Source organism: Heterodontus francisci, chromosome 18 (assembly GCF_036365525.1).
Source record: "Heterodontus francisci isolate sHetFra1 chromosome 18, sHetFra1.hap1, whole genome shotgun sequence".
NCBI classification, from domain to species: Eukaryota; Metazoa; Chordata; class Chondrichthyes; order Heterodontiformes; family Heterodontidae; genus Heterodontus; species Heterodontus francisci.
Window position 1 is genome coordinate 16621126 of NC_090388.1, and position 13594 is coordinate 16634719.

A 13594-nucleotide genomic window follows, 5' to 3' on the forward strand; every position below is an offset into this window, starting at 1 on the left:
TCATCTCTCATTGTCCCTTGTCACTAAATACACACAGTAAGAGTTATAAGAATATCAGTTTAGAGACTGACTACTGGGTAGGCTTATTCTCCAAGAAAGGTTAAGCTTTCTGCCTGCGTAAGACTGATATTACGATCAGGTGAGAAAGGTGTCTAGAGGTCTTTTACTATCACCACCTGGTCTTACTATAACAGGGTTTCATTTTTTTTTTTAAACACTGTTTTGACCTCCCCGTTTGTGAATCCTTGTTCACCTCTTTCCAATTATAAGGCAAAGAAATGAGCACACCAGGTTTTCTCAGGTTTAAAGAAGAAAAGTGAAATTTATTAAACCTTAAACTCAAACTCGGATAAGACCTACGGATACACACCACGCCCCATGCTAGCATGCATACGCAATATGCACATGCAAATAGGGACAGAAAAGAGAAGAAAAATAAAATGGAGAGGTTTGAAGCAATCTCTGAAGAGGGATTTTTAACTGTGCTTCGAACTCGCTGTAGTCTTGGATTGTAGGTAGTCTTGCTTTTCGTTGGGGCTCAGTATTCTTCTTAAACGTTGTTCACTGTAGGAAACTTTTCTCTCTTGGGGTTTATACGTCTTCAATGGTTTCCAAAGTGGTGAGAGCGAGATGAAAGCAGACAGGAGAGAGGTGTTCAGTCCAGGAGCAAACAGCTTTGAGTTTCAAACACTCTGTGGCAAGTTCAAATTCAAGCAGCCAGTTAGTCATGTGACTATACTGGTCTGACCAGGACTTGTGCATTGGAAAAGCAGGGACTGGGTCCTTTATCCCAACACTGTCTGCTAGCATGCATAAAAGGTCTTTCCGGCGAGGGGCCTGGCAATTCCTTGTGATAGGCCCTCTTTTCTTCCCAGCAGCAATTTGAAGTTTTAATGTTCATGTGGCGAAATAATGTGTGCCTCATTCTTGGCAGGTAGGGGCCTGCATGACATTGGATTGGGATCCATAAAATATTCTAAGTTGCCAACTTCAAGAACTTCTGTGCATTTGCATCAGGGTTCCCATACTTCGAAGGGAAGGATGACCACAATCCAAACTGAGAAGACGTCTAAGCCAGCTGCTCTTTAAGATATTTCAATCAATCCAGAAAGAAATCAGGTAGAAAATAAAAATCAACTATTTTTAAATTTCTCAATAGAATGTCACATTCAGAATCATAAATCTACATGTATAACATTGCAACATTCTGCACACTTGCAAAATTAGGATTCAAAATTACAGCTATTCTGAAAGTAGCTGACCCTCCTTATTTTCTAAGCGTTCTACCGAAACTGTAAAGACAAGATAAGTTAATACTTAAAACTCCCCAACTCTAGGTAGGTAGTAAAAGATTGGAAAGACGGTGTGCAAGGATGTGGTTGAGGGTAGGGACGGCGGGGGCAGGAGCAAGAGCAAGACTAGCTTTCCATAACCTCATGACATCCCAAAGTGCTTTCGAGCCGATGAAGTATTTTTGAAGTGTAGTCCCTGCTGTAATGTAGGAAACATGGTAGCCAATTCGCATACAGCAAGTTCCCACAAACAACAATGTGATAATGACCAGAAATTTTTTTTTTTTTTTAATAAAGTGATGGATAGACATTATCCAGAATACTGGGATAACTCCCCTGCTCTTCAAAATCAGGCCATGGAATATTTTACGTCCACCTGAGAGCACAGATGGGCCCTCGGTTTAACATTTCACCTGAAGGATGGCAACTCTGACTGCATTCCATTCCCTAAATAATGCACTGGACTGTCAGCTTTGATCTTGGTTCTCAAGTCTCTGGAGTGGGATTTAAACCCACAACCTTCTGATTCAGAGACAAGGGTGATACCACAATTGACACACAATATGCATTAAGAAAATTACATCTAGTAAGTTTAATACAGTTGGCCATTTTTATTTTTCATTAAATTAAATGAACTATCAGCGTAGCTGCACTTTTACAGTGAGGCTCTGAACCAGCTAAATACCATTATGCAGCAAAGGCAATTACATTAGTGGTCCAACATTGACCAATTAAGGAGACCAGTCCTTGATCCAAAAATTCAATGTCTATGCAGGCTTTTTATGAACCAGTTATTTAAAAACTTATACAAAACACAAACCAAAATACTAGATTAAAATAAAAACTATTTACAAAATAAAATTAAGGATTAGAATAAAAATGTAGAAGCAGCTGAACATAAATGCTAAGTTTGGGACCTGTGGCATCCTTCATCTTTATTGTAAGTTAGTGCAGTACCTTCCCTCTGCCAATAGAGATCTACTGAGTATGAAGTGTGAATATTATAGATCTTACAGCGTGAAAACCAACAGCGACAGCAAATTTACATTCAACACAGGAGCAGTAGTCAATACAAAGGAGGTGTTCCTGGAACTGAAGTGATATTTAGCCAGGTATCAAATGTAGCCAGATTTTATTTCAGATTTCCAGCATTTGACTTTTGTTTTAGCCACCCCCACCAAAAGATAAAAATTTGCATCTCAACATTTACAAATTTTGGTTATAATTTCATTTATAGTCAGTAAAATGTATAGTTATGCTTGTGTGTGACAGCCAATAGAACAGTTGCTGTATTTAGCTGTGCTAATTTGTTATGACCAGTTCTGCTATTCGTTTGAGATTGGGAGAAAGTAGAAGTCAGTTTCCGATAGACGCGCATGTCCATGATGCTGATCCCTGTTTCTATCAAAGAACCAACTGCCAAGAAGGCGCAAACCAATTTGTGCATCTGTAGAATGCCTTTCATGACCTCAGGATGCCCCAAATTAAGACAATTATGCACTTAAGCACCATTTTTTTTTTAAAAGTATAGTCACTGTCGTAAAGTGGGAAACGTGGCAGCCAATTTGCACACAGCAAGCTCCCACAAACAGCAATGTGATAATCTGGCACTGTGATAGTGTGGTAAACTATGCACAGACTCTTGCTTTCTTCCAACATACTGAGACATGGTGTTAACTTTAACTCAGAAGGATTAAGTACCAAAATTAATCAGGTTGGTAGTCAAAATTAGGATCTTCGGTTCCAGCATTTGTCACTCAACCAACTGAACTACAACGCACTTCAGCTCAAGATAAAAATCAACGTGACTTTTAAAAAAAAAAATAAACTGAGTTTTTAATATCACTTTAGTATTCACTTTTACTGATTAACATTGGATTTTCTCCAAATAATTTGTCTATTACCATGTATATTGGTAGATGATGGACAACATAATTGAGTATAAATGTTCATGCTCCAAAGTTAGTGCTCAGCTGTATGCATTCATTTTGATCAGCTCTTTATCTTCAGTTATAATCAATTTTTTAAAAACTTACAATTTTTATTAAAATACTTTTTTGGGATTCACTTTTAATGATTACATTTTGGATTTTTCCAATTTCCCTTACTTCTAATTTAAATTTATTTCCTTTATGCACACTGAACGTAAATTAAATATCATGGGCACTCATATTAATACGTGTAAGTCTATGATGAGAGTATTCTGGCCTTCATTTAACTGGTGTTTCCTTTTCAGTTAAATTAATGAGTTGTGAATTCATGTTTAACTTTGCCCTCCATTTTACCTTTGTACGGAATGATCACCTTTCCCATGATTTTTCAAACTTCTTTTGCTAAGATTGTTTCAAGAGTGCATTTCAGAGCACTGCTGAAAGACATGCTCATTGTGAATTCCAGGTTTTAAGACACTGGGATCAATTGCAATGCTATGCAATGAGTTACTTAAATTGCAGTACAAAGAATTTGCTACTTTACTTTCTCAGCTGCCATTAATAGGCTTATTTTTTCAGTCAATGTAATATATAAAAGTAGAAGATACATTCTATCAGTTTATTTTTCCATATATTTAAGCTTTGAATATGTATTTTAACTGGAACAGATTATATAAAAATCCCCTTTATAGACAGTGGCAGAAGTGAAGCTGCTGGTCCACAGTTACAGCAGTCATGTAGTCCCAGATTATATTTGCTTAGCCTAATACTGCTAACAGCAGAGCTGAAAGCAGGCCTAAACAGCAACTATATTTTAGAACAGTTATTCCTCAATATGAAATGCTAATTCATATCACTACAGTGAGGAATATAAAACTGTTTCATAACCAAATTCATTATGGAGATAATTGTTAGCTTGCCAAAATACTTAAGTGATTAATACTGCACCAACCATAGTAGATTGTTATCTGCCCCCAGTGATACTTCTGTAGGGAATGTAAAGTGAAAAACCATTAGTCTTCATTCCCAGTGACTTCCTATTGGGAAGACGAAAGATAGAATCCAGGAGCAAACTAGAGGACTCGGAGCACAGTACCAAAATGCACCATTTCAATTCAGATAGGTAAGATACATGTTCATAACATATTCCCATCTCTAAGCTAATTCCAAGGTATTAATACGAATGAACATTAATGGCAAATCTATTTGAATACATTACAAGCAAATTTTATTTAGTGGACAACTGAATTATGTATGCTTCGCCATGCCAGTTTCTGGTAATCTCAACTGTGCAAACTGAATATCAAGCACAAACAAGTTTGCCATCAGTTGGTGTCTGCACAAAAATGGCAAGCCAAATAAAAAACACCCTATGAAGTCAAAATTATATGCAGATACGCTAGGTGACCACAAAGCAGCAGTCTGATCTGCAGGTTCATCCATTATAAACCAACTCCATTTCACTCCTGTGCCTTTTCATTACTACCTTGTAATTGCTCCCTTGGGTAGCCACAACCTTTTGTTAACTTATCCAGTAGCCATCCTGCCTGAGAGATACTGATCAGCAAGTACCACTGGGCTATGTGACCACAAAAGCCACCAACAAGTATGACCACCCTCTCCTACCCCAACCTCATTCTCACTCAGCTTCCCCAACAGCAGCTGATAGATGATGGCGAATCGTAAAGAGATCAATTTTTGCTTCGAGTAGTCCAGAGAGGTTGATGCCAACTACAGTGTTCCTCCTCATCAGTCTTCTAACTGAGATGACCACAGATCAGTGATAAAACCTTGGATCTTGGTGCTTTGTGCCATTTCTACATTTATAATACAAGAATTATATATTTTTTTTAAACTACCAAATGCATAGATGTAAACAATAAATCAGTTGATCTCTGCCCCATCAAAACACTTCTATTAGGAGCATGTTCAAAATTCTAAACTTTTCCTGGAATTACATATAATTTCAAGTGCAACATTTTTGTTTGAACCACTTGTGTCATCAAAGTTCAGAACAGCAGTACATACCAGAAAAAATGCACATCCAGAATCTGAAGGCATGGATGAAAAGAGGTGCAACAGAACACTGATTCAACAGAATGGAGATAAAACTTTAAAGGCTGGCATTTTCACAGTGTGATATGATACTGTCAAAGAGTACATGCTCTAATTCATAGCTACCTGAAAAGCTTCAAGTTGTCACGAGGACCCACCTCTCCTTGCCTCTAACGTCCTCCAAGCCGACAACTCCAACCCCTCACGAACCCCGCTGCACTCCATTTTTCCAACTCTGGCCCCTTGCACACCCCTCCTCCTTTGCCTCTACCACCTTCAGCCATCTAGAATTGTACTCTGGAATTCCCCACTACTGCTATCTCCATTTCCTTCAAGAGGCTCCTTAGAACAGACATCTTTGGCCAAGCTATTGGCCACCGTTCCTAATAGCTCCTCCTTTGACTCGACATCCATTTTTGTTTGATCATACTTGTTATGCAGACATGTTAAGATTATGAATGTATATTAAGTTTGCGCATCACAACTCATATTGAAATGCACCATTTTAGAGTACAAAAATGGAATAAATTTTATTGTCTAGGATTGTAACAAAGTTAGTTTGTATTGTCATTTTAACTCCCTGGACTTTCTTGTTCAGGTCCTAACCTAGCTCCTCTAGGTCTGTATTTCAGTGACAATCTTTCTTCCTCATTCACCTGGGTTAATCTGTGTTGCTCAAGCTCCTGTTTCAACTGTTTCATCTTCTATGTGGTTCTTAAATGGGCCAAACGTGCAGGTGGTCACAGCATTGGCATAGGAACCAAGTTTTGGAACTTTAAAAAAAAAAATCAATCAAGGCTTCAGTAATGTAGTATATTGAAATATGAAGGGCACATAAATGTCAGAGTTATTTAAAAAACAATTGCAACTTTCTCCATTGTCCACACAGGTTTTACAACTTTACAAATCTGAGTGGCTCCCTGTGATTTATGAAAGAAATGAACTACACATTTCAATGCAAGAGGAATGAGAGATTTCATTTTAGACTGAATATATCAAACATCTCAAATCAAAAATATACACTAGCAATTTATTTTGTTTTATAAATCAAACAAAATGAAGGAATGAATTTTATCCTTGGGATACATGTTCCATTGCATGGACTATAGAACAGCGCAAGAGAATTGCAGACAGGAGCAGTACTTGATTAGTTGGAGGAAATGTAGCACATTTATAAATATAATGCCAAGATCACGTTTAGCTACCTTAACGGTGCTATGTAAATGGAATCGCTGAAAAATATTACAGTACTATATAGAATGTGTTCATCAGGGTCTAGACAGAGTAGATAGACAGAAACTGTTCCCATTGGCAGAACGGTTGAGAACTAGAGGATACCAAATTAAGGTGAATGGCAAAGGAACCAAGTGCAACACATGGTAATTTTTTTTTTTTACGCAGCAAGTGGTTAGGATCTGGAATGCACTGCCTGAGATTGTGGTGGAAATTCAATTGTGTCTTTTAATAGCGAATTGGATAAGCACATGAAGAGAAAAAATTTGTAGGGGTAAGGAGAGTGGGACTAGCCGAGTTGCTCTTGTAGAGAGCCGGCACAGACACTTTGGGCCAAATGGCCCGCTTCTATGCTGTAACCATTCCAAGATTCTATGCTTATTCATAGAAGGCAATCATGCAGCATATAAAATTTTACATGCCTATAGTAATAGATGCAGTACTGGGTTTTAGAACTCTGCTGCCCAGTTCTCTCCTAGGTGAATATCAACTAGAGTCTGCACTCTGTCTCTTGATACGTGAAAACTAAAAAATGATCATTCACAGCTGCAATTTACCATGAGCTTCCGAATTGTCATGGCATCTGATGGAAGGAGTGGGAGAGGGAGCCTAGAATAAAGGCATTAGAATTGTCACCAAATTACCTTTTTTTTTTATATAAAGGAACTTTCTGGTCCATTTTCCTTCTGCTCATTTCTTTCCGTTAAATTTACATAGCATCCTTTTAAGCTTCATGTTTGCCTCTTTTAGCCAAGAAAGTAGAACAGTCTTGGTCAAATATTCTCCATGGTCAAAGAACAGGCAAAACTCAGCCAAACAGTTAACTGAATTTGGCTGTGAACTGAATCAAAATCACAGTATGACAACGTCGTGGTTATAGTACTGGACGAAGAACCCAGAAAACACGAGTTCAGAATTCCACCATGGAAAACTGTGAAACTGAATTCAATAAAACTGGTAATGTGTGACCTGGCAATAGGGGGGAAAATGCCAACGAAAGCCACTGGGTCCTTCAGGGAAGAGAATCCATCCCTACACAGTATGACATAGATGTGACTTCAGTCTCATACTACTCGGTTCACTGAATATCCCATGAAGCAGCCTATCAAGTCTGTCAGCTTTAAGACGAAAGATCCCCCCTCACCATCTTCTTGGGGCAACTTAGAATGGGCAATAAATGTAGCATGGCAGCAATTCACAGATACTGAGAACAAGTTAAAAGAAAATGAACATTCTGTTAAGAGCTGCTTGGCTGCCACAACTTACCAAATAGGAAACTGTATGAAAAATATGAAGCTTCAGTTCAGCTGGTCTCAGAATTATTTCTGAAATTTGTGCTGTTTTGCTTTAATACAGCTTGCAGAGGGGAGATACCAGAATTTAATTGTTTTTGTACATTGAAACAGATGGAAAAGTTCAGAAACATATTTTTAGTTTTTTTTAATAAATAGCAAAATGAAATAATTAAATGCGACAACAAACTCACTTATTAGTAGAAGGACCTCTTGGCCATGTACCATCTTCATTCTTCTGCTCAATTACTAGTACCTTTTAAGTAAATTACACGAGTTAAACAAAGCAATAATGGCGCACAATTACACAAAATAAATACACAATTAGTGTATCAATAGAAAAGCTGGAATCTACATCACATAATAACTAATCTGCACAAAGGACATCTACAGATTAAAAATCTTACTTCTACATGCACTCCAAACCTCTTTCTTAACTAACTAAGTGCATTTGTATAATGGAAACAGTCATTGTAAACTTGTTATAATTACACCCTCCACTTACAGTGCCATCAATACTGGAAGTATATAATTACAGTATGACAAATCTACAATTATAAATGTGGACATAGCAATTTGTAATGGAAATAGAAATGTTAGGGCAAAATGTACGACTTTAGAATGGGAACAGTGTTATGTTCCACACCCTGGGCCAAGCATCCCCACCACTGGCACACCCCACCCCCCCCACCCCCGTCCCACCACCCCTGCTTTAATTTGAAGACTATATCAGCTCTTGGCTTCCTGTGAAACTGGTTGTACAGAAAAAAGGAAAAACTGCTAGTGCTGGAATTCAGACATAAACTCAAAACGTGCTGAAAGTACACAGCAAAACAGTTCATATCTGAAAGGAGAAAAGGCAGGTTATGATGTTTTGGGGGCTGTACCCTTCAGCAGACTGACTGAAGACTGTTCTTCCTACTTTTGCTCCAAGCTGGAGAATTTTATTAGCTATGCTTCCAATTTCCACCCATTTCTCATCTTCCCTTCCTGGACTTCTCTTTCTTCCATCTCCAACAACAGATTTTCCAATAATAATTTTGTAAAAGACCACAGGCTCCCACAACTATCTTGAATATGCTTCATCCCGCCTTGCCTCTTGGAAAGGATTCTGCTCATGCCTCCGAGTTTTTCCATCCCCTTGACAGTTGCTCTGATGAATTTGGTTTCCACACCAAAACTTCTGAAATGTCCCCATTTTCTCAAGTAGTCAACAGGATCCTTGACCTTTTCAACCTAATTTACCAAGCTCATTATGACGTGTAGACACCCAAAATATCAAAGCAATCTTTCTCTTTACAAATGCCTGCCCTGGTGTGGATCCCAGGTATTTTCTGTACTTATGTAGACATTGTGTTCTGTGGATGTACAATGATATGCTAATAACTTGCAGAATTCTGATAGGATTCAAATATTTTCACAGAGCAGCAATTATTTTAATGTTACATTTCCTATATAATTTTTCCCACAATAACCCAGGACACGAGTAAATAAGACAGTGAATATTGGTGTCATACTACTGGGACCAGTCGATGTTGAGTTACCCAGTCACAGTTAGAGCAATAATAAGTACTAAAATTGACCTCTGCAGCCCAATAGGCAGTGAGAAACTGTTATCCAATGATATGCACTGATGTGTTTGTCTACGTGCATATGGAAGAGCAGCAGCCTGGGCAATAATGCCTCCTACAGTTAAACATCATCCCTTTCAGCACTAAGCAAAGAATGGCCAGTCAAGCAAGTCAATTAAGGGTACCTGGCACTTGTGGAAACATTCCTTCAGGGAAACAAATTGTAGGTTTGTGGAAGGTGGGGGGTGCAGTCAAGAGATGAAACCCAACATCTTTAAAAGTATTGAGTTTATACATTCTGGGACAAAGGGGAAGTTGAGATTGACTTGTGTGTTAAAAAAAGTTCTAAGAATATTTAACTAGGTCATAAATGCCATATACTTTTCTTTCTCTTTCCATAAATATGTTTCTTCGAATCTCAGGCGGGGGTCTGGAGGGTAAAGTATGGCAAGGATTTCACTGGGTGTCTACTATGAAATAAAAGTCAGTCAGAGACAAAGAAAAGAGGAAAAGAGCCTGAAGATGCAAGGAAATATATATGCCATATTTATACCGCATTAGGAAGAGGCATTTGATTGATATCAATAATAATGCAGACAGAAGCCATGTTTTCACTGCTGTTCATACCACTGTGAATTTGGTGGTACTGAAGAAGCTCTGCTCACATCGCTTTTTTTAAATTTATACAATTGAAACTGGCTGATAGTTCTTCACAATTAAACTGCAATCAATAATAAAGCAAGCTTCATTATATAAAAGCTTACTTTTCTGCCAGTGTAGATTTACACCAATACATTCCTACAATATTTTTCCAGGTACGAGACTGCTTTTTTCAGGTGATTTGAGTGGCAGATACAGCTTGCCACTTTTAACCAGGTTTATGGTCTTGAATCCAGAGTGGAGTGAATGAGGGCCTACCCCAAATGAGTTGTTGGGTTGCTTCCAATTTGATGTCTTGAGGGGATTTTTTGAGAAAATAAAATACAAAGGTACTGGAGATGCATACGAACACAGAATAGGAATTATAAGTGGGAGGATTTTTTCTAGCAACATACAAAATTTCAATGTTATCCTTAATTGGGAACAATTTTACCACAATTGAAGGTGGCAATTCCAAACTCCAACTATCTTGAGTAATTTTGACATCCTATAGCTTTGTTTTGTTGAAACTTGCTTGAAAGCAAATGCCTGCATTATTTAAGAATCAATATCCACGTTAGGGCCCTCGATGTCAAAGATGCACGTTTCACGGTTTCTGTACACTTGGAACTAATTAATGTATTCACAAACAATGGAATTAAATATTTGCAATTATAGATAAAACAAATATATTTGTAATTTAAAACCGGGATTGTTCATCTAACAGGAGCAATTGTTTATGACCGATTCGGTCATATAACTAAACTTTATAATAGAAATATACTTTACACTACATTAGTTTCAGACATCCTTAACTATTGTAAGTGATTTTTTTTTAATGAAACGGAGACCTATTTGAGGCACTTTGCTCATATTCGGAGATGGAATTTTAGTCTTTACACTTGAATTCAAATGGATCCTAGATTCATCGAACACACCCATGACCTAATCATCATGCACTTATTGAAACCAGTCCATGGAGACCATTTCTTGTGCTGCAGTTTTGAAATATAAAGCTGTTTTTTTTTTTTAAATTTAACAGGAATCAACCAGTTGTGTTTTTACAACAATCAAGTAGATTTCATTCATGGTAGGATCTTAACTCATGACTACTGGATTAAAAAAAATAAAACTGAAGAACGAAACAGGCTCGAGGGGCTAAATGGCCTACTCCTGTTCCGATGTTACCCTTCGCTCAGTGGACAAATGGTTGTTCATATGTGAGGATAAACCAGAGATTAATGAATCATAATCATGACCAATTATTGCCGGTCAATTTGAAAATTATGCTTTGAGACTTCTTTTTTGCTGGAACGACCAGTTCTTCCCTCAACCTGCATTTATGTAAACAAAAATCACAAGGCACTCCACTGAGATGCAAAGAAAATGGATATCAAAGAGATGTGAGGGGGGTTAATCAAAAGCTTGGTTGAAGAGATGGGTTTGAAGAAAGGTCTTAAAAGAGATGGAGGCAGTAAAGCACAAGCACCAATGGTGGGCCTAATAGAAGGATGCACAAGAGGCCAGAGGAAGAGAAAGGCTAGGCAGGAGGAGAGGGCTGGGTTGTGAGGATGGAGGTTAGAAATGAGGGTGAGGTCATGGACTAATTTAAATACAAGGTCAAGAATCTGAAATTTGAGGCACTTCAATCATGTGGTCACAGAATCAAGTCCCCGTTTTGCACTTCAGTATTTGCCGACTAGTGATAAGTCCATTCCCTTCTTGGTATGGCAGCATCGAGACAGCCCACGTTTTGAGAAATAGTTCACCTCTGAGAAATAAAAATGTCACCATGAGTCATCTTAGTCTGTAGCAAGGGCGTTGACAGCTGTAGAAGTGTCTGTGTTTTGTTCCCATTACTTTCTCAATTGAAGAACACTGTAGTGAACTGAGACTCCAAGGGAGACACTGGAATAACATTTTTTTCGAAAGAAAGACACCCAAGCTAGGAATTCAAATACAGTAATTGCTGTTTTATGGCCATTTTAGTAGCCATACGAAAACAGGTAAGGAGGTCTGTGTTTAGAATGTATACCAGCAAATTGCATGTGGCGGCTCAGATGTTAAATAGCTTTATGCATACAAGCTTGTGATCAAATTAGGAGAGATCTCAGACTTGCTTCACAGAGCCACCTAGTGATTGACAATGCAAAATGTAATGGGAATTGTTGACATAGCAACTTACAATGGGAAACATGGCCACAAAAGCATATTCAAGGTTTATGGACAGTAAGTGCATGTGCTATGCAGGATTTATTTGTCACTAAGGTGGTCATAAACTATCTTTAAAGATCAGATTTGAAATCAGAAATTGCTACTGATTTCAGAAACCAAACCTATACCGCTCACCTTAAATTGCAAAAGTAAATCGGAAAGAGAATACACCATATTTTAAACTACTATACCTGCCCTTGATATAGTCCCGCATCTTGTATTGTGCTATCGGGCTTATTCAAGGGTTCGAATGTGTTGCTCATATACTTATTCCACAATCTAATCTCTTTTTCATCTGGGATACTAAACAGTTTCCGCATCTCCTTTTCAATTGTATCTGAGATTTAAAACAAAAACAGTAATGAGGAATCTCTTTCCAGGCATTATAGATATTTTCAAAATTTGATGATAGCAATCAGTTTTGCTATTCAGTGGTATGAAGGGCATATTTTTAGTCTCTGTTACGTGCCTCTGAATATTTATTTTATAAAGTGGTAGATTGGCAGCTTCCTCAAATTCTGAATAATATTCAAACTCCATATACAATTTGTACACAGTTTCCATCCAGCAAAGAAAATCACACAGGGACAGTAACCCTTTAAATGTTCATAGCTCATCAGGTGGTTCATACACATTCCCATAATTTTGCACCAGGGATGCCAGATATCTATGTCAGGCAATTTTCTAAGAACAAAATTTAAAAGAACATGAATTATGAAAATAAAAACAAATGGTTAGCAGATGAATTAGAAGAAGGTATATCAGATTCAGTAAAGGTTAAGGAACAAGCCACATGTTAGACAAAGCGCTCTAATTAATGAAGTGAAAAAAGAAAATGTTAGGCCAGGTAGCATCTGTGGAGAGAAATACGAGCCTCATCTAATGATTTCCTTTCTCGAGCCGATTTTTGCACAAATAAAAATGACCAACTCACTGTCCTGTGAAGTGTAGTCAAGGCAGATGTTGAGTCAGGATCCTTCTGCCTTAATGAAGTAGCATAAAGCCAACTTAGGCTGAACACCTGTTTTGTGGTGTGATTTTCAAAATGTCCCACGCCAGATTATCAATATGGCCCAAGCACATCCCAGCTAGCTGCAATTGTGATCTCTACTTTCACAGCGGTCGGAGTTGAGATTATCAAAGGTTCCTTCGGTGGTAGAGAAAAAACTTTTATCCCATCAGTCTGTGCTAAATTTGAGCCTAGGTCCCAGAGGCAAAAAGGGCAAAACACTGACCCACTGCACCACCCAGCCTTTTTCAGTTTGAGTATTTTTCTTCATGAACAGAGAATCTAGATGACACCAAGGAAGTGGCTTGGAGAAGTTACTGATGTCATCATTACTGGGGCAGAACGAACAGAGTTTAAG

General features: G+C 38.0%; 1 protein-coding gene across 16 annotated transcripts in view; it reads right to left on the reverse strand.

Annotated features, from left to right (window-relative positions):
• Nucleotides 1-13594, reverse strand: part of LOC137379478 (ubiquitin carboxyl-terminal hydrolase 15-like) — a 146580-nt gene that overhangs the window by 82331 nt on the left and 50655 nt on the right. For 11 of the 16 annotated variants that reach the window (XR_010976821.1, XM_068050356.1, XM_068050355.1 and 8 more), the window contains 2 exons: nt 12419-12564; nt 7998-8059 (listed from right to left, as the gene is read on the reverse strand). Coding sequence is in view for 10 of the 16 variants with exons in the window: in XM_068050356.1 (XP_067906457.1) it covers nt 7998-8059; nt 12419-12564 (208 nt within the window). In the remaining 6 variants the exon portion in view is untranslated. Of the gene's footprint in view, nt 1-5934; nt 6052-7997; nt 8060-12418; nt 12565-13594 lie in introns of those variants that run through there. The other 5 variants (XR_010976822.1, XR_010976824.1, XR_010976823.1 and 2 more) reach the window with 3 other exon arrangements.